The following is a 27,336-nucleotide window of genomic DNA, read 5'->3' on the forward strand; positions in this document are numbered from 1 at the left end:
TCCCACCAGTAGGAGAATGGCGCATGGATTGCTTATTTACTGAGGTGCGAGTGCAGACATGATGGGTCAAATGGCCTCCTACACTGTAACAGTTCTGATTTTCTGTGATGGAATAGGGTAACCATGGTGTGTTTGGGGCGAATGAGTCAGCAACAATCTCTAACATTCACTGACTCTCACTTAATGAATGAGTTACTCAGCACTGCATCACAAACCGACCTGAAGGCCATTGTGAACCAGACTGCCATCATAAGCAAGGTTGTGCGACGGTACTGGATCGAGAAACACTGTAGGAAGTTATTCCGAACCTGCAACAAGAGAAGCAGATGCGAGATGAATGTATTACACTCAGTCCCACACCGGGTCTGCTTCTACTACCCATCAGAGAAAGCCTTTCTCCACATGACGTTTAACGGCTTTCTCTGGGATCCGTACCTGCTGAAAGAGGTTGGTGAAGCGGACTAGCCAACGTCGATACCAGGTGCCTGTATCCGACTGGATCTCGATCAGCTCATCTAACTGTTTGGGTGTTTTAATGTGAGTGACCTGTGGAAAGACAGACAATCAATCTCTAGATCTTCTTACTAAAAAATCTGCCTCGTACATCTCCTTTAAACCTTGCCCCTCCCGCTTTAAACCTGTGCTCCCTGGTAATTGACTCTTCCACCTGGGAAAAAGCTTCTGACTATCCATTCTGTCCATGCCCCTCATAATCTTGTAGACTTCTATCAGGTCTCCCCTCAACCTCTGTCGCTCTGGTGAGAACAAACCAAGTTTCTCCAACCTCTCCTCATAGCTAATACCCTCCATATCAGGCAACATCCTGGTAAATCTTTTCTGTACCCTCTCCAAAGCCTCCACATCCTTCTGGTAATATGGTGACCAGAAGTGAACACTATATTCCAAGTATGGTCTAACTAAGGTTCTATAAAGCTGCAACATGGACAGGTACAGCATGGGAATGCCATAATTCCCCAAACACCATAGCTGGATAAATAATGAGCTGTTGGCATGCAGAATAATATAACTAACCGTGCTACATTCTTCATCGTTCAAGGTGTATGGAAAATTTGTGAAGCTTGAGAAAAATGATCAAGTTCAGTTTATTGCAAGCAGTATGACTGGAAATGAATAAAACCCACAGATCACATAGCAGTCAGCAACTCACTTTCAAACTGTTCATTGAGCCACCCTCACCTTAAATTAGGAACGAGTGGGTAAGTGTAGCTGGCATAACAGTCAAGAAGCTTGATAGCATAGAATCACAGAATTCTGACAGTGAAGAAGGAGGCCATTCAGCCCAACAAGTCTGTATCGACTACAATCCCACCCAGACCCTATCCCCATAACCCCATACATTTACCCTAGCTAATCCTCCTGACACTAAGGGGCAATTTAGCATGGCCAATCCATCTAACCTGCACATCTTTTGGAGTGTGGGAGGAAACTGGAGCACCTAGAGGAAACCCACACAGACAAGGGAAGAATGTGCAGTGTCCGCACAGACAGTGACCCAAACTGGAAATCAAACCTGGGTCCCTGGCACTGTGGGGCAGCAGTGCTAACCACTGTGCTGCCAGGAATCGAACCCGAGTCCCTGGCACTGTGAGGCAGCAGTGCTAACCACTGTGCTGCCGGGAATCAAACCCGAGTCCCTGGCACTGTGAGGCAGCAGTGCTAATCCACTGTGCCACCGTGTTGCCATCTTGGGCTAAGCAACCTGTTTGATCAGCAACATAACCTCTGCCTTGGACACTCCTTCCACCAGCAGTGCATTGTTGCTGCAGTGTGTGCTGCAGCATGCACTGTCAGAGACAGGGGGAATCAGCTAGGGTTCCTGCTCCTGATCACTGTCCAGTGATCCCTGGGTTACAGAGAGGGGAAATCAGCCAGGGTTCCTGCTCCTGATCACTGTCTAGTGATCCCTGGGTTAGAGAGAGGGGAAATCAGTCAGGGTTCCTGTTCCTGATCACTGTCCAGTAATCCCTGGGTTAGAGAGTGTGGGAATCTGGGACTGGGTTAATGAAATTAATCTGCTTTGTCACAATTTTACAAGGCTAAACCATTGGCTCGGGTGTGCAGTGAAGTGAATTGTGACCAAATGAAGATACTCACAGAGAAAACTCTCTCCGGGAAGCCTTTGGCCCTCATGTTGGTGTCATGAACCTGTTTAAGAATCATCCAGCCCTCGTCATGTTTCCCATTCTGTCAGAAGAAAATTCTCCATTACACTTTCTCCAGACTATTCATCCCTGCCTCTGCCTGGCCATTCCTGGAATGGGAGCTGTGCAGACTCCTTTCCAGCAGAGCACCATTTTGTACCTATTGTTTGGATCCTGGCCCTGAACCACAGTCAGATTAAACCCCAACACTTCTTAACATTTTGGCATAAATGTGAGGAAAGGATCCTTCGCTCCAGGAGTGAATCCATGGACAAATTAGGGATCTTTGAAAATCAAAACAAGCTTTATTCACTACAATAGCTCAAATAAAATTAAGTAGCTTAACTCTTAACAGCTGAACAATCTTTAAACATTAAAAAAAATCTAATTTCTAACTTATCACTATTTAGTTCCAAGGAAGCAACTGTCTTCCCATAGACTTACTGTAAATATAGTTCGCAAACCTTGGCATACTTGCTTTAAATTGGTTAACAGCCCACGACAGGTACAGCACGGGGTTAGATACAGAGTAAAGCTCCCTCTACACTGCCCCCATCAAACCCTCCCAGGACAGGTACAGCACGGGGTTAGATACAGAGTAAAGCTCCCTCTACACTGTCCCCCCCATCAAACACTCCCAGGACAGGTACAGCACGGGGTTAGATACAGAGTAAAGCTCCCTCTACACTGCCCCCATCAAATCCTCCCAGGACAGGTACAGCACAGGGTTAGATACAGAGTAAAGCTCCCTCTACACTGTCCCCCCATCAAACACTCCCAGGACAGGTACAGCATGGGGTTAGATACAGAGTAAAGCTCCCTCTACACTGTCCCCCTTCCCAGGACATGAACAGTACGGTGTTAGATACAGAGTAAAGCTTCCTGTACAATGTCCCCATCAAACACTCCCAGGACAGGTACAGCATGGGGTTAGATACAGAGTAAAGCTCCCTCTACACTGTCCCCATCAAACACTCCCAGAACAGGTACAGCACAGGATTAGATACAGAGTAAAGCTCCCTCTACACTGCCCCATCAAACACTCCCAGAACAGGTACAGCACAGGATTAGATACAGAGTAAAGCTCTCTCTACGCAAATATAAGCTTGCCAAGACTCATGCCTCTGAGAAGTGCTAAGGATTGCAAGCAAGCGTGTGTTGACGGAGGGGTAACAGCAGGCAGTTACCTCTAGGTAGAAGCGAGGACTCTCAGGCATGAAGTTGAGGGCCACAATCGCAAAGACTGAAGGGAAGACACAAACAAGGACAAAGACTCGCCAGCTGTGGAACTGGTACGCTGATCCCATCTGGAAACTCCAGCCTGGAAGGAAAGGGAGGAAAGAAAGGGGAATAGGGTAGGAGAGTAATGGGGAGGGGGAGAAGGTGGGAGAGTCAAGATTGCGTGGGGAGTGGGAGTGGAATGGGAGGAAGAGGAGGTAATGATGGAGAGGCAGATGAAGGGAGGGAGCAGTGTCGGTGAGAAGTGGGGTTGATAAGATGGGATAAAGGAGAACAGATGTCGATGAGAGAATGAAAAGCCAGTGCAAAGGAAGATGGCAGCAGTCAAATAGGCAGAAATTTCCACCAGTGAGGAGAGTGCAATAGATAGAGAAAGAAGAGGCAGAGAGTTACAGAGAGAAGGATTGAGTTACAATGTCACCACATTTTACAGGGGATCTAGCATGTTAACAAATCACTTAGCATAATCAAACACAACCTTAAGCTGCACTCAGTGTAAGATATCCCAATAGTGATTAGATCCCAGGACAGGTACAGGGTTAGATACAGAGTAAAGCTCCCTCTACACTGTCCCCCATCAAACACTTCCAGGACAGGTACAGCACGGGGTTAGATACAGAGTAAAGCTCCCTCTACACTGTCCCCCATCAAAGACTTCCAAGACAGGTACAGCACAGGGTTAGATACAGAGTAAAGCTCCCTCTGCACTGTCCCCATCAAACATTCCCAGGACAGGTACAGTATGGGGTTAGATACAGAGTAAAGCTCCCTCTACACTGTCCCCATCGCACTATCTGTAACCCCCGTGACTTGCCTGGGTTTGCAAAACCTCACTTACTGTACTGTCTGGAGACAATACACATCTCTTTAACCTGTGATCAGTGCTCCTTCCACTCATATTGTCAGCCACTTCAGGTCTTGAACAGCAGGTTAGGTGTAAGGATTCGCATTCTAATCAGTAACCTCTAAACTGTCTGTGCTTTATATGCTCTGTCAGAGGCCAGAACTCTCCATTCACCTGACGAAGAGGGAAACCTCGAAAGCTTGTGAGTCTATTATCAAATAAATCAGTTGGACTAAAACCTGGTGTTGTCAGACTTTTTACTGTGTTTACATCAAACACTCCCAGGACAGGTACAGCACGGGGTTAGATACAGAGTAAAGCTCCCTCTACACTGTCCCCATCAAACACTCCCAGGACAGGTACAGCACAGGGTTAGATACAGAGTAAAGCTCCCTCTACACTTGTCCCCATCAAACACTCCCAGGACAGGTACAGCACAGGGTTAGATACAGAGTAAAGCTCCCTCTACACTGTCCCCCATCAAACACTCCCAGGACAGGTACAGCACAGGGTTAGATACAGAGTAAAGCTCCCTCTACACTGTCCCTCCATCAAACACTCCCAGGACAGGTACAGCACGGGGTTAGATACAGAGTAAAGCTCCCTCTACACTGTCCCCCCATCAAACACTCCCAGGACAGGTACAGCACAGGGTTAGATACAGAGTAAAGCTCCCTCTACACTGTCCCTCCATCAAACACTCCCAGGACAGGTACAGCACGGGGTTAGATACAGAGTAAAGCTCCCTCTACACTGTCCCCATCAAACACTCCCAGGACAGGTACAGCACGGGGTTAGATACAGAGTAAAGCTCCCTCTACACTGTCCTCATCAAACACTCCCAGGACAGGTACAGCACGGGGTTAGATACAGAGTAAAGCTCCCTCTACACTGTCCCCCATCAAACACTCCCAGGACAGGTACAGCACGGGGTTAGATACAGAGTAAAGCTCCCTCTACACTGTCCTCATCAAACACTCCCAGGACAGGTACAGCACGGGGTTAGATACAGAGTAAAGCTCCCTCTACACTGTCCCTCCATCAAACACTCCCAGGACAAGTACAGCTCGGGGTTATTTGTATTTCACTTGCTGGTGTCATGTCTGCTACTTGAGGATTGGGGTTCCAGACCTAGTTTTATGGAGAATGTTGGCCAGACTGCCCCTTTTCTCTCTGTATCGTCAGGTCTTTGAGCCCTTCTCACTGCTCCTACCTGAGCATTGATGTCCTTACCATAGTGAGGGATGATTGCCCAGGCCATTGCTGAGGCATAGATTCCTCCAATCATCCAGAAGAGGCAAAGCCAACTCAGGTGCTCCCCTCGCTTCTCCTGGGCTAGGAACTCCGAGAAGTAGGAAAACACGATGGGAATGGAGCCGCCAATTCTAGAGCGAGTGAGAAAAGAGCCTGGTTACAGAACAATCCACTCTGCCTCATCAGATCACTATGTCACAGAATCTTCGTATGATACATCCCAGGAGGAGGCCATTCAGCCCATTGTACCCTTGCTGGATATCATAGGATCTACTCAATTCCTTCGAGGACTCCCACTCAAGCCCTAAACTATCCTGTCCTCAGCAGATGGACAAATGGACATACATATTCAGGGTGGATGGTGGCATCGAGATAACGTCATCGTACTAGTAATCCATGTCCCCAAGCTATTATCCTGGGGACATGGCTTCAAATTTTGATTTGATTTGATTTATTATTCTCACATGAATTACAGAGTGAAAAGTATTGTTTTTTGTGCACTATACAGACCAAGCATACCGTTCATAGAAAGGAAAGGAGAAGATGCAGAATGTAGTGTTACAGTCACAACTAAGGAGTAGAGAAGGATCAACTTAATATTTGATTTATTATTGTCACATGTATTGGGATACAGTGAAAAGTATTGTTTCTTGTGCGCTATACAGACAAATCATACTGTTCATAGAGAAGGAAAGGAGAGGGTGCAGAATGTAGTGTTACAGTCACAGCTAGGGTGTAGAGAAAGATCAACTTAATATTTGATTTATTATTGTCACATGTATTAACACAATAAAAAGTATTGTTTCTGGCACACTATACAGACAAAGCATACCATTCATAAAAAAGGAAAGAGTGCAGAATGAAGTGTTACAGCCATAGCTCGGGTGCAGAGAAAGATCCACTTAAAGCGAGGTAGGTGCATTCAAAAGTCTGACAGCAGCAGAGAAGAAGCTGTTCTTGAGTCGGTTGGTACGTGACCTCAGGCTTTTGTGTCTTTTTCCCAAGGAAGAAGGTGGAAGAGAGAATCCCACTGAGGTAGCCAGAGGAAATTAAATTCAATTTTAAGAAAAAAAAGTCTGAAGTTGAAAGCTGTCCTCAGTAATAATAAGTATAAAATTGCCATTAATTATTGTAAAAACCCATCTGGTTCACTAACTTTCTTCCTGGAAGAAAGTCTGTCATCTAGTGGTCTTGTTTAAATGTGACGCCAGACCCACAGCAATATGGTTGATTCTTAAATGCCCTCTGAACTGGGCTATTGAACTGCTACAACGTCAAAAAGGAATTAATCCAGATAGACCGTACAGTATTGACCTAGGCACCAGTTCTGAATTCCTTGCAATGTCCGCCTCACGACCGTTGTAGGTAAAATAATACCTCTGAGATTGTTAGTGAGTCAAAGTACAGTAGCTTTTATTTCAAAACTCTGGTGTTTATTCCAGAGTTTTGGGAGAACTGGTTCCTTATAATGGACTACTAGACTTCCCATAGAACACAAACACAAGTGGGCATTTATATATCATGAGCTCCAGCAGTAATCACAATTCAAAGTTCCAATTCCTGCCAGACCTCCAGGTCTTCCTTCCCTGGTCATGATTTAGCTTCAGAGATTATTGTCCAGCTGACAGCTGCAGTCATGACTCAGGCTTAATCCGGTCACGATTCAAAACCCTTCTGTAGCAGTACAGGCATCCCTGTCTTTGAAGTTACTTGTGCGATCGCGGCTGTCCCAGCAGGACTCTTCCTGTTAAAAGCCAGTATCGTAAACTACCATCTGTGTAATAATGTCCAACTAACACAAATAGGTAATATTTGCAAAGTCTACAAAATAACAGCCACATTAAACTATCTGTCTTTATAAAAATGAGAGTTAAAGCATGTAAGACATGTACAAATAACACATTACTCCCAGGAGCAGTATAAGCTTGAGAAGATCAGTCATGATGAAGGATTATGTTTGTGACATATTCTAGATACAAAATCCATTAACCCTTTCCCTTCCTCAGGTACAAAATGCATTCACCCTTTCCCTACTTCACGATCATCAGGGTTCTGGTGCCAAAACTGGGAGGGCACTGAGAATCCCACAGTCTGGTTAAGCAGCAGAATCATACCTTCCAGGAGATGTCGCAGACATCACCAAACCTAGGTGTGTCCAGGCCCACCAGAGACAGTGGCACAGTGGCATATAGTCGTGCAGGAGTTGCTATGGGACTCCTTAACATTGATTCTAGAACCCATCAGGTCTTCTGGCATCAGGTCAGATCCGGGCAAGGAAATGTGATGATTACCAGCGACTGTGCTTCCTTGGCTAATGAACCAGTTCTCTTCCATGTACATCAATTGGTAGCATCACTGAAGGTGATAAATGCACTTTATGTACTCTGTATGGGGGATTTCAATGTCCATCTTGAAGAATAGCTCAGTAGCACCGCTCTGACTGAGCTGGCCGAATCCTAAAGTACATAGCTGTTAGGCTGGATCTGTGGGAGGTGGTCAAAGAACTAGCAAGAGGGGAAAAACCTATTTGACCTTATGCTCAATATTCAACCTGAAACAGATGCATCTGTCCATGATAGCATTAGTCAGAGTGGCCATGGTACAGCCCTTGTAGAGATAAAGTCCTGACCTCCCATTGAGGTTACCCTCCATCATGTTGTGTGGCACCACACCACCCCAGGCTAGACGGGATAGATTTTGAACAGATCTGGTAAAACTGGACACCCATGAGGTGCCGTGGGCCATCAGTAGCAGAAGAGTTGTATAAAACCTAAATCGGTAACCCCGTGGTCCGTCAAACTCCCCATTCTAACATTACCATCCAGCCAGGGGAACAACACTGATTTAATGAAGAGTGCAGGTGTAAAAAAATTTAAGTGGTTGCAGATTGCTTTAAGAGCCAGTCACATGAGCTGATGATGTCATTGGGGTGTTGCACAGGCTGCTGTTTAATTTCAGCTTGCACTCGACAGGTAAGAGTTTCTTCAATAAATCTGTTGTTAGTTTGTATCTACGTGCTTAAGTTTAAAAATTGGCAACCTTAGTCAGGCCGCACTTGGAATATAGTGTTCAATTCTGGTCACCACGCTATCAGATGGATATGGAGGTTTTGGAGAGGATACAGAAAAGATTTACCAGGTTGTTGTCTGGTATGGAGGACATTAGCTATGAGAAGTTGGAGAAACTTGGTTTATTCTCACTGGAGCGACAGAGGTTGAGGGGAGACCTGATAGAAGTCTACAAGATTATGAGGGGCATGGGTGCTGGGGCCTCAGCTATTTACCATTTATATAGATGATCTGGAGGAGGGAGCCGAGTGTAAGGTGTCAAAATTTGCTGATGACACAAAGATAAGTGGAACAGCAAATTGTGTGGAGGGTGTGGAAAGTCTGCAGAGGGACCTAGATAGGCTGAGCGAGTGGGTGAGGACCTGGCAGATGGAATACAATGTTGGCAAGTGTGAGGTTATCCACTTTGGTAGGAATAATGGTAGGAAGAACTACTACTTACAGGGTGAAAAGCTGCAGCATGCTACGGTGCAGAGGGACCTGGGGGTCCTTGTGCATGAGTCGCAAAAACCCAGCCTACAGGTGCAGCAGGTGGTCAGGAAGGCAAATGGGATACTGGCCTTCATAGCGAGGGGGATTGAATATAAAAGTAGGGAGGTCTTGCTGCAACTGTATAGGGCATTGGTTAGGCCGCAGCTGGAGTACTGTGTGCAGTTTTGGTCGCCGCACTTGCGCAAGGATATTTTGGCCTTGGAGGGAGTGCAGAGGAGGTTCACTAGGCTGATACCGGAGTTGAGGGGGTTGAGCTATGAGGAGAGGCTGAATAGACTGGGCTTGTACTCGTTAGAGTTTAGAAGGATGAGGGGAGATCTCATTGAGACGTATAAGATGATGAAAGGGATGGATAGGGTAGAGGTGGAGAGGCTCTTCCTGCTCAGAAAGGACAGCAGGACTACAGGGCACAGCCTCAAGATAAGGGGGGGGGGGGGCAGTTTAGATCGGAGTTGAGGAGGAACTTCTTCACTCAAAGGGTGGTGAATCTCTGGAATTCTCTGCCGTTGAAGTGGTGGAGGCTACCTCGCTAAGTATATTTAAGACACGGGTAGATAGGTTTTTGGTAGGCAAGGGGATTAAGGGTTAAGGGGAGAAAGCGGGAAAGTGGAACTGAGCCACTTCAGATCAGCCATGATCTTATTGAATGGCGGGGCAGGCTCAAAGGGCTAGATGGCCTACTCCTGCTCCTATTTCTTATGTTCTTATGGACAAAGTGGATAGTCAGAAGCTTTTTCCCAGGGTGGAAGAGTCAATTACTAGGGAGCACAGGTTTAAGGTGCGAGAGGCAATGTTTAAAGGAGATGTACGAGGCAGGTTTTTTACACAGAGGGTGGTGTGTGCCTGGTACTCGGTGCAGGGGGAGGGAGTGGAAGCAGATACGATAATGAGTTTTAAGGGGCGTCTAGACAAATACATGAACAGCATGGGAATAGAGGGATATGGTCTCCGGAAGGGTAGGGGGTTTTAGTTCAGTTGGGAAGCATGGTCAGTGCAGGCTTGGAGGGGCCGAAGGGCCTGTTCCTGTGCTGGAATTTTCTTTGTTCTTAAGTGCAAACCACATTTTGCACTTAAAACTGCCTAATATAATTAGAAAGTTACATAAAGAAAACTGGCGACAAATCAAGATTATGTTCCACTGAGAAAAGATCCTGGGCAGGAAAAAGAATTCTGCATCCTCGCATTTTGAATGTTGGAAAGCTGTGGAGAAGCAACAACTGGGTTAAAGATTGAAGTGCCAGTACAGGAAAGCCAAGTGAGACTAAAAGCTCTCTGTGTAGTTCTAAAAGAGTGGGGGAGGGGGTTTCCGATCGGAGAAGGGTGAGATTCCAGGCATATTTAAGAAGAAGGGAAGCTTTGCTGTATGGGCTGCGGCCCTTTGTGAAAAAAAAACACATTAAGTCAATCAGTCTCCAGAATCAAAAGGGCAGTATTCGGAAGACAGAGACAGAACAAAGAAAATTACAGCACAGGAACAAGGCCCTTCAGCCCTCCAAGCCTGTACTGACCATGCTGCCCCCAACTGAAGACAGTAAACAAAATACATACATCTAGTCATTAGGGCCTGCAAGAAAACTGGCAGGTCAGTTAGACGCTATGTGTTCTTCGGATGATGGAAGTTAACCACAGCGTTTCTTTGCAGAATGTTTTCAGTAATTTGTACAAGCGAGTAAAATTGCAGATGGGTTGTTTGCATCAGCTCCCGTCAGTTTGGTTGTCCTGCTATAGAAAGGACGTTATTAAACTGGAAAGGGTGCAAACAAGATTGACAAAGATGTTACTGGGACTGGAATTTGATTTTGATTTAATTTGATTTATTGTTGTCACATGTATTGGGATGCAGCGAAAAGTATTGTTTCTTGCGCGTTGCATAGACAAAGCATACCGTCCATAGAGAAGGAAAGGAAAGGGTGCAGAATTGTAGTGTTACAGTCATAGCTAGGGTGTAGAGAAAGATCAGCTTAATGTGAGGTAGGTCCATTCAAAAGTCTGATGGCAGCAGGGAAGAAACTGCTCTTGAGTCAGTTGGTACATGACCTCAGACTTCTGTAACTTTTTTTCCAGTGGAAGCAGGTGGGGAATGTCCAGGGTATGTGGGGTCCTTGATTATCTTGGCTGCTTTGCCAAGGCAGCAGGAAGTGTAGACAGAGTCAATGGATGGGAGGCTGGTTTGCGTGATGATTGGGCTACATTCATGACCTTTTGCAGTTCCTTGCGGTCTTGGACAGAGCAGGAGCCCATACCAAGCTGTGACACAACCAGAAAGAATGCTTTCTGTGGGGCATCTGTAACAGTTGGTGAGAGTCGTAGCTGACATGTCAAATTTCTTTATTCTTCTGAGAAAGTCAATGCGTTGGTGGGGCTTTCTTAACTATAGTGTTGGCATGGGGGGACCAGGACAGGTTGTCGGTGATCTGGACACCTAAAGGTCTGAATTATAAGGAGAAGGTGTGAATTCTAAGGAGACACTGGATAGACTGAGACTTTTTTCCCCTGCGGCTTAGAAGGATGAGGGCTGACGTTATGGAGGTCTATAAAACCATGAGAGGCATAAATAAGGTAAGTAGCCAAAGTCTGGAAGGCCTAAGTCTGAAACTAGAGGACATAAGTTTAAGGTGAGAGGGGAAAGATTTAAAGGAACTACAGGGACACACACAGGGTGTAAGTGTCTGGAATGAGCTGCCAGAGGTGGCAGTAGAGGCGGGTACAATTTTATCTTTTAAAAAGCATTTAGATGTTTACATGGGTACAATGGGTATAGAGGGATATGGGCCAAATGTGGGCAATTGGGATTAGCTTAGTGGTTTTCAAAAAAGGGTGGCATGGAGGTTGGGCTGAAGGGCCTTTTTCCATGCTGTAAACCTTCATGACTCTATAACAAGGATAGTAAATCCAAGAATTGTGGAAAAATGTGTCAGATGTGGGCTGGATGAATTTCTCTTGAGAAGAGTATTCAGGAGAAGAATCTGGGTATCTTCAAGAAGAACATGTTGCATTCTACAAAAATAATTTACAACATGGAAGAATTACCGCTGTGAAAAGGAGAATGTGATGAGGGGCTTCAAAGTCTTATCCATACAGGCGAGTCACAGAGATTCAGGATAATTCCAAAGTTAAGTTTAGGACAGAGGTTGATACCAGCACTGCTGTATCTGTAATTCCTGAGATTACACACCAACAAAAACTGAAGCACCTTCCTTTAAAACTAGCTGACATGATTTTAAACTCAGACACAGAAGAGATTGCGCCATTAAAAGGTTACATCCTGGCCAATGTAGAGTGGAGTGGACAAACAGCAGAGTTACCTCTCTGTGTGGGCCAGTTCTATTTGGGAGATTTGTAGTTTGAGAAGATTCCCCAAATCCCATCCACCATCTACAAGGCACAAGTCAGGAGTGTGATGGAATACTCTCCACTTGCCAGAAGCAGTGCAGTTTTCACAACACGTGCCACAATGGCATGGCAGTTAGCACTGCTGCTTCACAGCACCAGGGACCCAAGTTCGATTCCCGGCTTGGGTCACTGTCTGTGTAGAGTTTGCATGTTCTCCCTATGCCTGCGTCAGTTTCCTCCGGGTGCTCCGGTTTCCTCCCACATTCCAAAAATGTGCGGATTAGGTTGACTGGCCATGCTGAAAATTGCCCTTAGTGTCCTGAGATGCATAGGTTAGAGGGATTGATGGGTGGATATGGGGGTAGGCTCTGGGTGGGATTATGGTCGGTGCAGTTTTGATGGGCCGAATGGCCTCTTCCTGTACTGTAGGTGCTCTATGATTCTCTCTATGACTCAAGAAGCTTGACACTATTCAGGACAAAGCAGCCTGCTTGATTCATCCAGGACCTTATACATTTACTCACTCAGTGACGTGTATAAGATGCACTGCAGCAACTCACCTAGGCTCCTCTGACAGCACCTTCCAAACATGTGACTCACACCACTTAGAAGGACAAGGGCAGCAGGCACATGGGGAACACCTGCAAGTTCCCCTCCAATCCACTCACTATCCTGAGTTGGAAATATATCGGCCGTTCCTTCATTGTCGCTGGGTCAAAATCCTGGAATTCCCTCCCTAACAGCACTGTGTGTGTACCTACACCACATCGGATGGCAGCGGGTTCAAGAAGGCAATTCACCCACCACCTTGTCGAGGGCAATTAGTCTTAGTCTTGCCAGAGACTCTCAGATCCCATGAAAAGTAAAAGGATAGGTTTGCATGCACAGGTGAACAAATATACGGACAGAAAGATATGGTTGCTGAGACAATGGTGTACATAGATAGATGTGCACAAGACACACAGGCCTTTTTGTACTGGACAGTGATCAGGAGCAGGAACCCTGGCTGATTTCCTCTTTCTCTAACCCAGGGATCACTGGACAGTGATCAGAACAGGAACCCTGGCTGATTCCCTCTATCTGAAACCCAAGTTACTGAAGCAACTGTAGACATGAGTTGCTCTTGGCCAGACACTGCATGCACCACCTCCTCCTACACTAGACGGGCAGTGAGGTTATTTCTGAAGTCACCAGAGATGACCAGCAACTTTCTGAACCCATAACAAACCCTCAGTAAGGCGCTGAAAGGAAGCGTCCATTGACCTCACATCAACAGACAGGTCTCAGCCCGGGGCTTTCCCTGAGGTTCATCCCCAGAGAAACAGGCCAGCACAACGTAGCTTTCACCCTGAGAAAGAGAGCAAGGAAGCAGAGCAGGTCTACCTTACCCAACGCCAGACAGAAGCCTGCAGAAGAGGAATGTCCCGTATCCTTGTACAAAGGATGAGAAGAAAGCACAGACGCTGTTTACCGAGAGGGAGATGAGCAGACACTGCCTGCGACCCATCCTGTCTGCGAGACCTCCCCAAAGAAACGCTCCCACCATCATCCCCAAATACACAATCAGCCCTGCAACAGAAACAGAGTGAACTTCCAGTGAGACACATAGACACATAGAAACTAGAAGCAAGAGGAGGCCATTCAGCCCTTCGAGCATGTTCTCCCATTCATTTTGATCATGGCTGATCATTGAATTCAATATCCTGATCCCTGAATTCAATATCCTGATTTCCCCCTTGCCCCTCATATCCCTCGATCCCTTTAGCCCCAAGAGTTATATCTAATTCGTTTTTGAAATCACACAACGTGTTGGCCTCAACTCTTTTCTGTGGTAGTGAATTCCACATATTCACCACCCTCTGGTGAAGAAATTTCTCCTTATCTCAATTCTAAAAGGTTTACCCCTTATCCTCAAACTCTGACCCCTAGTTCTGGACTCCCCCCACCATCGGGAACATTCTTTCTGAATCTACCCTGTCTAACTCTGTTAGAATTTTATAAGTTTCTGTGAGATTCCCTCTCACTCTTCTAAACTCCAGTGACTATAAACCCAACTGACTTAGTTTCTGCTCAGATGACAGACCTGCCATCCCAGGAATCAGCCTGGTGAACCTTTGCTGTATTCCCTCTATAGCAAGGACATCCTTCCTCAGATAAGGACACCAAAACTGCACACAATACTCCAGGTGTGGCCTCACTAATGCCCTATACAATTGCAGTAAAACATCCCTATCGCTATACTCAAATCCTCTCGCTATGAAGGACAACCATTTGCCTTCTTTACTGCCTGCTGTACCTGCATGCTTACTTTCAGCAACTGATGCATGAGGACTCCAAGGAGTATCCACCTCTCTCAATTTACACCCATTCAAACCTTTCCATTATTGCTACCAAAGTGGATAACCTCACCTTTATCCATTTATGCAGATGCCCACACACTCAGCCTATCCAAATCACGCTGAAGCATCTCTGCATCCTCCTCACAGCTCACTCTCCCACCCAACTTTGTATCATCTCCAAATTTGGAGATAATACATTCAGTTCCCTCTTCCAAATCATTCATACATAATGTGAACAGTCGGGGTCCCAGCACAGATCCCTATGGAATCGCCCCTACTCACTGACTGCTGATCAGAAGAAAACCCATTTATGCCAACTCTTTGCTTCCTATCTGCTAACCAGCTTTCTATCCATCACAACACATTACCTGCAATCTCTATGCTTTAACTTTACACAGCAGTCTGCTATGTGAGACCTTGTGGAAAGCTTTCTGAAAGTCTAAATAAACAACATCCACTGGTTCTCTCGGTCAACTCTACTGGTTACATCCTTGAAGAATTCCAATAGATTTGTCCAGCATGATTTCCCTTCTGTAAATCCATGCTGACTGTGTCTAATTATCCCACTGCCTTCCAAATGCTGAGTTATAAAATCCTTGATAATGGACCCCAGAAACTTCCCCAGTCCTGGCGTTAGTCTCACTGGTCTATAGTTCCCTGTTTTCTCTCTATCTCCCTTTTTGAATAGCGAGCTTACATTAGCTATCTTCCAATCTGTAGGAACTAGTCCAGAGGCTAAAGAATTTTGGAAAATAACCACCAATGGATCTATTATTTCCAGGGCCACTTCCTCAAGTTCTCTGGGATGAAGATTATCAGGATTTATCCATCTTCAATCCCATCAATTTCCCCAAAACCATTTCTCTCCTAGTGCTGATTTCCTTCAGCTCCTCACTAAAACACATCTCTCTCAGCACCTTCTGGTACATTATTCATGTCTTCCTTTGTGAAGACTGAAGCAAAGGACAAATTTAATTCCTCATCCATTTCTTCATTCCCCGTTATAAATTCTGTTTCTGACTGTGAGGGGTCGACGTGTTTTTGTCAATCTTCTTCTCTTTACGTATCTATAGAAACATTTAGTCAGTTTTTATGCTCCCCACTAATTTTAGCATGGCCAATCCACTTAACCTGCACATGTTTGGACTGTGGGAGGAAACTGGAGCACCTGGAGGAAACCCACACAGTCAGTGACCCGAGAATGGAATCAAACCCAGGTCCCTGCTGCTGGGAGGCAGCCATGCTAGCCACTGTGCCAGCCCCATTTAATTTCATTTATCACCTTTTCCCAAACCTGATCCCTCGCCCCACTATTTAGTTTAAATCCATCCTAGTTATACAGCTTGCTAGAATACTCTTCCCAGTGGGGAGATGGCAGTGTAATGGTGCTGTTACTGGGCCAATAAACCAGGATCCAAGCTAATGCTCTGGGGGCACAGGTTCAAATCCCACCAATGGCATCTAGTGGAATTTCAGTGTAATTAATAAATCTGGAATATAAAGCTAGTCTCCGGAACGGTGATCATGAAACATTATCAATGGTTGAAAAACCCAGCTGGTTCACTACTGCTTGCCATGGTTATGCCATGGTCAGTTTGTTACTCAGACTGGCCTATATATAGCAGCAGATCCACAGTACAAAGATGTAGGTTCGGGGGATTGACCATGTTAAATTGCCCCTTAATACCCCAGGATGTGAGGACTGGGAGATTAGCGAGATAAATACATGGGGTTACAGGGATAGAACATGGTTAGGATGTTTTGTTGAAGAGTCAGTGCAGACTCGATAGACCAAATGGCCTTCTTTTGCACTGTAGGGGCACAGTGGTTAGCCTCACAGCGGGTTTGATTCCTAGCTTGGGCCACTGTCTATGTGGAGTTTGCACATTCTCCCCATATCTGTGTGGGTTTCCTCCGAGTGCTCCGATTTCCTCCCACAGTCTGAAAGACGTGCTGGTTAGGTACATTGGCTGAGCTAAATTCTCCCTCAGTGTACCCGAACAGGCGCCGGAGTGTGGCAACTGGGGGATTTTCACAGTAATTTCGTTGCAGTGTTAATGCTACTATCTACTCTCCCCCACACACTGAGGAACACCACTATCTACTATCCCCATACACTGAGGAACACCACTATCTACTATCCCCATACACTGAGGAACACCACTATCTACTATCCCCATACACTGAGGAACACCACTATCTACTATCCCCACACACTGAGGAACACCACTATCTACTATCCCCATACACTGAGGAACACCACTATCTACTATCCCCATACACTGAGGAACACCACTATCTACTATCCCCCACACACTGAGGAACACCACTATCTACTCTCCCCACACACTGAGGAACACCACTATCTACTCTCCCCCACACACTGAGGAACACCACTATCTACTCTCCCCCACACACTGAGGAACACCACTATCTACTATCCCCACACACTGAGGAACACCACTATCTACTCTCCCCCACACACTGAGGAACACCACTATCTACTCTCCCCCACACACTGAGGAACACCACTGTCTACTATCCCCCCACACACTGAGGAACACCACTATCTACTCTCCCCACACACTGAGGAACACCACTATCTACTCTCCCCCACACACTGAGGAACACCACTATCTACTATCCCCACACACTGAGGAACACCACTATCTACTATCCCCCACACACTGAGGAACACCACTATCTACTCTCCCCACACACTGAGGAACACCACTATCTACTATCCCCCACACACTGAGGAACACCACTATCTACTCTCCCCCACACACTGAGGAACACCACTATCTACTCTCCCCACACACTGAGGAACACCACTATCTACTCTCCCCCACACACTGAGGAACACCACTATCTACTATCCCCACACACTGAGGAACACCACTATCTACTATCCCCCACACACTGAGGAACACCACTATCTACTCTCCCCACACACTGAGGAACACCACTATCTACTATCCCCCACACACTGAGGAACACCACTATCTACTCTCCCCCACACACTGAGGAACACCACTATCTACTATCCCCATACACTGAGGAACACCACTATCTACTCTCCCCACACACTGAGGAACACCACTATCTACTATCCCCACACACTGAGGAACACCACTATCTACTATCCCCACACACTGAGGAACACCACTATCTACTCTCCCCCACACACTGAGGAACACCACTATCTACTATCCCCCACACACTGAGGAACACCACTATCTACTCTCCCCCACACACTGAGGAACACCACTATCTACTCTCCCCACACACTGAGGAACACCACTATCTACTCTCCCCCACACACTGAGGAACACCACTATCTACTCTCCCCCACACACTGAGGAACACCACTATCTACTCTCCCCCACACACTGAGGAACACCACTATCTACTCTCCCCCACACACTGAGGAACACCACTATCTACTCTCCCCACACACTGAGGAACACCACTATCTACTATCCCCATACACTGAGGAACACCACTATCTACTATCCCCATACACTGAGGAACACCACTATCTACTCTCCCCACACACTGAGGAACACCACTATCTACTATCCCCACACACTGAGGAACACCACTATCTACTCTCCCCCACACACTGAGGAACACCACTATCTACTCTCCCCACACACTGAGGAACACCACTATCTACTCTCCCCACACACTGAGGAACACCACTATCTACTCTCCCCCACACACTGAGGAACACCACTATCTACTCTCCCCACACACTGAGGAACACCACTATCTACTCTCCCCACACACTGAGGAACACCACTATCTACTCTCCCCCACACACTGAGGAACACCACTATCTACTCTCCCCCACACACTGAGGAACACCACTATCTACTATCCCCACACACTGAGGAACACCACTATCTACTCTCCCCATACACTGAGGAACACCACTATCTACTCTCCCCCACACACTGAGGAACACCACTATCTACTCTTCCCCCACACACTGAGGAACACCACTATCTACTCTCCCCACACACTGAGGAACACCACTATCTACTATCCCCCACACACTGAGGAACACCACTATCTACTATCCCCATACACTGAGGAACACCACTATCTACTCTCCCCCACACACTGAGGAACACCACTATCTACTATCCCCACACACTGAGGAACACCACTATCTACTCTTCCCCCACACACTGAGGAACACCACTATCTACTCTCCCCCACACACTGAGGAACACCACTATCTACTATCCCCACACACTGAGGAACACCACTATCTACTCTCCCCACACACTGAGGAACACCACTATCTACTCTCCCCCACACACTGAGGAACACCACTATCTACTCTCCCCACACACTGAGGAACACCACTATCTACTCTCCCCCACACACTGAGGAACACCACTATCTACTATCCCCACACACTGAGGAACACCACTATCTACTATCCCCCACAGACTGAGGAACACCACTATCTACTATCCCCCACACACTGAGGAACACCACTATCTACTATCCCCATACACTGAGGAACACCACTATCTACTCTCTCCCACACACTGAGGAACATCTGTTTAACATATCCAGTGAGTACAGTTGGAGATTGCTCCTATTTCATGTATCTCAGTTTTGTGAACATGCCTTTTGTGTGATACCTTGTCAGAGACTAACTTGAAATTGATATAGACATTGATTCCATATCCTTCGTCCACCTTAAAATTTTTAATGTTTACTTATTACTAGTGTCACAAGTAGGCTGACATTTACACTATAATGAAGTTGATGTGAAAATCCCCTGGTTGCCACACTCCGGCGTCTGTTCGGGCACACTGAGGGAGAATTTAGCATGGCCAATACATCCTAACCCACTATATCTTTTGGACAGTAAGTTCTTCTGAAAATTGAGTTACATTAATCAAAAATATTCCAAATCCATGCTGTCTCCTCCTTATTTCACCCAAACCTCTTACCTGTCTGTTGGTTCTTTACCTCTGATTCTGGTTTGAAAACCTTACCGAGCGCTGATGCTGAACTAACTGACCTGTACTTGTGAGGAATGTCCTGACACTCTTTCTTGAATGAGGGTGTCAAATTTGCCACTCTCCCATCCCCTGGTACCTTTTGAGGATCTAGGGAAGAGTGGAAGAAGGTGACCAGCCCTTCCATTCTCTCCATCCCAATCTCCTTCAGCAACTGGGATGCAAGCCATCCAGACCAGGTGAATTATCCACTCCAAGGACAACCAGCCGTTCCAGTACCTCCTGCCTATCAATTTTCACCCAACCACTACTTCTGCCATCTCTGTTTCTATTGATGTTTTGTCAGTTTTCTCTCCCTTACTCACTGGTACAGATCATTGATTTAGCATTCTAGCTTTGCCCTGCTGCTCTAAGCTTATGTTACCTCTTTGTCCCTAATGTGGCATGGTGGCACAGTGGTTAGCACTGCTGCCTTTCATTGCCAGGGACCCAGGTTTGATTCCCGAATTCGGTCACTGTCTGTGCAGAGTCTGCGTGGGTTTCCTTCGAGTGCTCCAGTTTCCTCCCACAGACCAAAGATGTGCAGGTTTGATGGATTGACCATATCAAATTGCCCCTAAGTGTCCAAAGATGTGCAGGTTTGGTGGATTGGCCATGCTAAATTGTCCCTTAGTGTCCAAAGATGTGCAGGTTAGGGTGGATTGGCCATGCTAAATTGCCCCTTAGTGTCCAAAGATGTGTAGGTTAGGGTGGATTGGCCATGCTAAATTGCCCCTTAGTGTCCAAAGATGTGTAGGTTAGGGTGGATTGGCCATGCTAAATTGTCCCTTAGTGTCCAAAGATGTGTAGGTTAGATGGATTGGCCATGCTAAATTGCCCCTTAGTGTCCAAAGACGTGCTGGTTAGGGTGGATTGACCATGCTAAATTCTCCCTCAGTGTGCCTGAACAGGCCCGGAGTGTGGTGGCTAGGGGATTTTCACAATAACTTCATTGCAGTGTTAATGTAAGCCTTACTTGTGACACTAATAAATAAACTTAAACTAATAAGACCCACCTCAGCTCTTCCTACTTGTTTACTATTTACATGATGCTAGAAGGTTTCTTTTTATATATTAACTGCCATTCTGATCTCATATTCTCTCGTTGCCAATCTCATTTTCCTCTATCAACTTCTTGCCTTTGGCCTGGTTCTGATTTGAAGAATTCCCCTGACATATAGTCTGTATCTGTCTTCTATCACATTCTTTATCTTCCTCACCATGCAGGGAGCTCTGGTTCCCCGAATGGATGAGGAGAAGTTTCCTCCAATTAAATACCGGGAAGATTGAAGCTATGTCCTTGGATTGCCAGTTGTTCTCCAACTCCCAGCAACTGACGCCAGAGCAGATTGTCTAAAACACGGCATCATGTTTGACCCTGAGCAGTGGGAGGTTGAACAAGGTGTGGATGTTATTGGGTTACTCTGGTTTACTGTGCCCTCTCTTTATTATTCTGGCTCCTGGAGGGCTGGCTTACTCTGTCACTGTGAGCTGTGGTACAGATGACTGCAAACTGCGACACCAACAGCCTCTAAAGCACCTTGAGAATTTGAGCATCTCCTTCAGTGCTGCTGTGCCGTTTCCTGCCCACAATAATTAGAAGCTCATCTGTGTCGGTGTGAATAGGAATCATTTTTAAAACAACAACTGGGGAGCAGTGAGAATCCCAGAGAGAAGGGGGGGTGGAGCCTGGGCACAAAGCAAGGCAGGTCCAGGTACACAGAGCGGGACAGGGCCTGGGGTCCAGGTACACAGGGCAGAGCGGGACAGGGCCTGGGGTCCAGGTACACAGGGCAGAGCGGGACAGGGCCTGGGGTCCAGGTACACAGGGCAGAGCGGGACAGGGCCTGGGGTCCAGGTACACAGGGCAGAGCGGGACAGGGCCTGGGGTCCAGGTACACAGGGCAGAGCGGGACAGGGCCTGGGGTCCAGGTACACAGGGCAGAGCGGGACAGGGCCTGGGGTCCAGGTACACAGGGCAGAGCGGGACAGGGCCTGGGGTCCAGGTACACAGGGCAGAGCGGGACAGGGCCTGGGGTCCAGGTACACAGAGCGGGACAGGGCCTGGGGTCCAGGTACACAGAGCAGGGTGGGACAGAGCCTGAGGCCCAGGTACACAGAATGGGGCAAGGCCAGAGACCTAGGTACACACAACGAGACAGGGCCTCTTGCCTGCGTACACGGACAGGGGTAGGCCCTGACGGCTGCACACACGGAATGGGGCCTGAGGCTGGTCATACGGAATGGGGCCTGGGACCCAGGCACACAGAATGGAGCCTGGGGCCAGGGCACTATGGAATGGATACTGGGGCCTGGGCACTCAGAATGAGGCCTGGGCATATGGAATGGGGCCTGGGGGCAGCACACAGCTCTGAACCTTTGGCCCCAGTGATTATTTAATGCTTTAATGGGTTGCGTGCTGCCTCCACTTACCGAGCATGCCCTTGTTGGAGTCGGATAAGCACATGTCCTTCTCTGCACTGGGTAGCACAAAGCCAACTACAAAGACCTCGACGCCATCAGCCATGAGAGCCAGGCCCAGGACAAAGTACAGCGTCCACTGGAAGCGGCCGTGTCCACACTCCTGCAGGATCAGCTCATACTGCTGGGCCAGCTGCTCCTTCTCCTTCTCCCGTTCCCCTTCCATCTCCTCATAGTCTCGAAACTCATCCACCATGGGCTGCGTGCTCGCCATGTGGTCGTCCACCATCTTGTTGGCGTGGGGGATGCCCTGGTATTCCCCCTCGTATATCTCGTCCTCCTCATCGTGACCCTCAGTGGCATCACTCGAGCCTCCCTCCTCGTCATTTCCTCGTGGGTAGCTATGCTGCGGCTGGTAGTCGTCATCATCATCATCCTCCTCCTGGAATCGTGTGTAAGAGCGGCGACTGTATTCGTCCTGGAGCCGGTCTGTGCCCTTCGCCACCTTCTTAGCCGCCTGACGTTTCACCTCCTTGGCGATGTCCTTAGCCCCTCTAATGAAGGCTGTGCGGTCCTTGAAGCTGTCGTCCATGGTTTGGGGGCGGTGGTGAGGGGGCTGGTTGAGGTTGGCAGGGAGATTGGCAGTGTATCACATCCAGGAGTGAAAGCCCAGACGTGTTAGTCCCAGGGCACACGGGCGCTCCAGATGGTGCGTGAATCTGACAGGGATTGAGCAGGGAGAGAGGGAGTGAGGCAGAGATATTGAGTGGGCTGTGCCACAGGGAACTGAGCCAGGACAGCGAGCGCAAATTGAGCTTGGAGAAGTTGAGTGGGAACTAACGGGTTGCCTGAGCAGTGAACACGAGTGAGGAACAGGCGGTATCTGTAGGCAAGATGTTAGGAGGTAGAGCAGGACAGTGACTTGGTGATGTACTCAATCATTCCCACAGACAGGAACACCTCAGTTATTGGAGCGCGGAGTCTGAAAGAAAAAAAGTAGTTAGTTTAAACAGTTAGAAACATAGAAATGTAGAAGATAGGAGCAGGAAGAGGCCATTCAGCCCTTTGAGCCTGCTCCATCATTCATTACGATCATGGCTGATCATCCAACTCAATAGCCTAATCCTGCTTTCCCCCCATAACCTTTAATCCCGTTCACCCCCAGTGCGATATCCAGCCGCCTCTTGAATACATTCAATGTTTTGGCATCAACTACTTCCTGTGGTAATGAATTCCACAGAATAACTCTGTCCTAAATGGTCTACCCTGAATCCTCAGACTGTGACCCCCTGGTTCTGGACTTCCCCCACCATCAGGAATATCCTCCCTGCATCTACCCTGTCTAGTCCTGTTAGAATTTTATAAATCTCTGAGATTCCCCCCTCATTCGTCTGAACTCAAGTGAAAACAATCCTAACCTAGTCAATCTCTCCTCATACATCAGTCCCGCCATCCCCGGAATCAGCTCGGTAAACATGCACTCCCTCGAGAGCAAGAACATCCTTCCTCAGAAAAGGAGACCCAAAACTGTACACAATACTCTAGGTGTGGCCTCACCAAGGCCCCTGTTAATTGTAACAACACATCCCTGCTCCTGTGCTCAAAACCTCTCGCCATGAAAGCTAACATGCCATTTGCTTTCTTTACTGCCTGCTGCACCTGCATGCTTACCTTTGACAATGAACGCAGCACAGGGTTAGAATAGAGCTGTTTAGTCAAAAGGGACAGGAGCCACTCCAGCTATCAGGCTCATCCTGAACAGTCTGCTTCCCACACAGGTCCTATCAACAGTTCTATCACACCAGAGTGAATCACACACAAATCAGTCATAGAATCCCTACAGTGCAGAAGGAGGCTATTTGTCTTAAAAGTTTAGTTATTATTGTCACAAGTAGGTTTACATTAACATTGCAATGAAGTTACTGTGAAAATCCTGTAGTTGCCACATTCTGGCACCTGTTCAGATATGCTGAGGGAAAATTTAGCACGGCCAATGTACCCTAACCAGGGGATCTTTCCAACTGTGGGAGGAAACTGGAGCATAGAACATAGCAAAACTACAGCACAACCAGGCCCTTTGGCCCACAAGTTGTGCCGAACATATCCCTATCTACGAGGCTTACCTATAACCCTCTATCTTACTAAATCCCATGTACTTACCCAAATGTCTCTTAAAAGACCCTATCGAACCTGGAGGAAATCCATGCAGACACAGGGAGAACATGCAGTCTCCGCACAGACAGTGACCCACACCGGGAATCAAACCTGGGTCCCAGGTGCTGTGAGGCAGCAGTGCTAACCCTCTGTGCCAATGTGCCGCCCCCAATTTTTCCCAGTTCTGGGAAAGTGAGGCATATAATGGTTCACAAACATCTGTCAGTACTAAAGATTACTCGTTAGCTCGTAAATAAATTCCCATCGTTGGACGTCCAGTCATTAGGGTGAATTAGGGATAAGGTGTTGGTGGTTAGCCAGAAATTCTGGAACTCGGTCCTCATGGGCCAGATGATACAGTGAGGTGATTAGATTGAGGTGATGTTGAGAGGTATTGATTGAGTGGATTCTCAGAGGCCTTTTCCCAGGGCTGAGATGGTCGCTACGAGAGGGCACAGCTTTAAGGTGCTGGGGAGTAGGTAGAGAGGAGATGTCAGGGGTACGTTTTTCACTCAAAGTGTGGTGGGTGAGTGGAATCGGCTGCCATCAGTGGTGGTGGGGGTAAATTCGATAATTTAAGAGACTTCTGGATGAGTACATGGGACTTAATAGGATTGAGGGTTATAGGTAAGCCTATTAGGTAGGGATATCATTGATGCAACTTGTGGGAGGAAGGGCCTGTTTGTGCTGTAGTTTTTCTACGTTCTATGTTCTAAATCACATCAAACACTTTGGTTAGATTCCAGCCTGTAACTCACTCCTGGGCATTTGTTATTATATATTTAAACCACCCCGAACCCCTCGATTAGATTTCAGTCTGTAACTCACTCCCGGGTACCTGTTATTCTATATATAAACCACCCCGAACACCTTGATTAGATTTCAGTCTGTAACTCACTCCCGGGTATCTGTTATTCTATATATAAACCACCCTGAACCCCTCGATTAGATTCCAGTCTGTAACTCACTCCTGGCTATCTGTTATTCGATATATAAACCACACCAAACCCCTCGATTAGATTCCAGTCTGTAACTCACTCCTGGGTATCTGTTATTCTATATATAAACCACCCCGAACCCCTTGATTAGATTCCAGTCAGTAACTCACTCCTGGGTATCTGTTATTCTATACATAAACAACCCTGAACCCTCGATTAGATTCCAGTCTGTGACTCACTCCCAGGTATTGATTGTTCTATGTGTAAACCACCCCGAACCCTTCAATTAGATTCCAGGCTGTAACTCACTCCTGGCTATCTGTTATTCTATATATAAACGACCCCGAACCCCTCGATTAGATTCCAGTCTGTAACTTACTCCCGGGTATCTGTTCTTCTATATATCAACCATCCTGAACCTCTCAATATGATTCCAGTCTGTAAATCGCTCCCGGGTATCTGCTATTCCAGATATAAACCACCCCGAACCCCTCGATTGGATTTCAGTCTGTAACTCACTGCCGGGTATCTGTTATTCTATATATAAACCACCCCGAACCTCTTGATTAGATTCCAGTCTGTAACTCACTGCCGGCTATCTGTTATTCTATATATAAACCATCCCGAACTCCTCGATTAGATTCCAGTCAGTAACTCACTCCTGGGTATCTGTTATTCTATATATAAACCACCCCGAACCCCTTGATTAGATTCCAGTCAGTAACTCACTCCCGGGTATCTGTTATTCTATATATAAACCACCCCGAACCCCTTGATTAGATTCCAGTCTGTAACTCACTCCCGGGGTATCTGTTATTCTATATATAAACCACCCCGAACCCCTTGATTAGATTCCAGTCTGTAACTCCCTCCCGAGGTATCTGTTATTCTATATATAAACCACCCTGAACCCCTCGATTAGATTCCAGTCTGTAACTCACTCCTGGGTATCTGTTATTCTATATATAAACCACCCCAAACCCCTCGATTAGATTCCAGTCTGTAACTCACTCCCGGGCATCTGTTATTCTGTATATAAACCACCCCGAACCCCTCGATTAGATTCCAGTCTGTAACTCACTCCCGGGTATCTGTTATTCTGTATATAAACCCCCCGAACCCCTCGATTAGATTCCAGTCTGTAACTCACTCCCGGGTATCTGTTCTTCTATATATCAACCATCCTGAACCTCTCAATATGATTCCAATCTGTAACTCACTCCCGGGTATCTGTTATTCTATATATAAACCACCCTGAACCCCTCGATTAGATTTCAGTCTGTAACTCACTCCTGGGTATCTGTTATTCTATATATGAACCACCCCGAACCCCTCGATTAGATTCCAGTCTGTAACTCACTTCCGGATATCTGTTATTCTATATATAAACCACCCTGAACCCCTCGATTAGATTCCAGTCTGTAACTCACTCCCGGGTATCTGTTATTCTGTATATAAACCGCCCCGAACCCCTCGATTAGATTCCAGTCTGTAAATCGCTCCCGGGTGTCTGTTATTCTGTATGTAAACCACCCCGAACCCCTCGATTAGATTCCAGTCTGTAACTCACTCCCGGGTATCTGTTATTCTGTATATAAACCGCCCCGAACCCCTCGATTAGATTCCAGTCTGTAAATCGCTCCCGGGTGTCTGTTATTCTGTATGTAAACCACCCCGAACCCCTCGATTAGATTCCAGTCTGTAACTCACTCCCGGGTATCTGTTATTTTATATATAAACCACTCCGAACTCCTCGATTAGATTCCAGTCTGTAAATCGCTCCCGGGTATCTGCTATTCCAGATATAAACCACCCTGAACCCCTCGATTAGATTCCAGTCTGTAACTCACTCCCCGCTATCTGATATTCTGATATATATTTCCTCTGCAAACCCCTCAAATAGATGAGAGTCTATAACTCTCTCTTGGGCATTTTTAATTCTATATTTAAACGACTTGAACTGCTGTTTTCAGTTTCATGCGTAACTCACTGATATGCATGCAATGTGGCTTGAATCAATGAAGCCTGGGATGGGAGAAGGACTGAGTGAAAGTATTGATAATGTGAT

At 46.8% G+C, this 27,336-nt stretch overlaps 1 protein-coding gene across 1 annotated transcript in view; it reads right to left on the minus strand.

Annotated features, from left to right (window-relative positions):
• The window catches only part of sv2a (synaptic vesicle glycoprotein 2A), a 37,896-nt gene that overhangs the window by 8,840 nt on the left and 1,720 nt on the right, over positions 1-27,336 (minus strand). The window contains exons 2-8 of the mRNA XM_080184145.1: positions 22,189-23,158; positions 13,781-13,961; positions 5,479-5,630; positions 3,350-3,483; positions 2,116-2,205; positions 436-546; positions 220-308 (exon numbers count right to left, since the gene is read on the minus strand). Coding sequence (XP_080040271.1) covers positions 220-308; positions 436-546; positions 2,116-2,205; positions 3,350-3,483; positions 5,479-5,630; positions 13,781-13,961; positions 22,189-22,768 — 1,337 coding nt within the window. The 5' untranslated portion in view covers positions 22,769-23,158. The remainder of the gene's footprint in view (positions 1-219; positions 309-435; positions 547-2,115; positions 2,206-3,349; positions 3,484-5,478; positions 5,631-13,780; positions 13,962-22,188; positions 23,159-27,336) is intronic.

This window comes from Carcharhinus amblyrhynchos, unplaced genomic scaffold (assembly GCF_965287045.1).
Source record: "Carcharhinus amblyrhynchos unplaced genomic scaffold, sCarAmb.v2.hapA chromosome_578, whole genome shotgun sequence".
NCBI classification, from domain to species: Eukaryota; Metazoa; Chordata; class Chondrichthyes; order Carcharhiniformes; family Carcharhinidae; genus Carcharhinus; species Carcharhinus amblyrhynchos.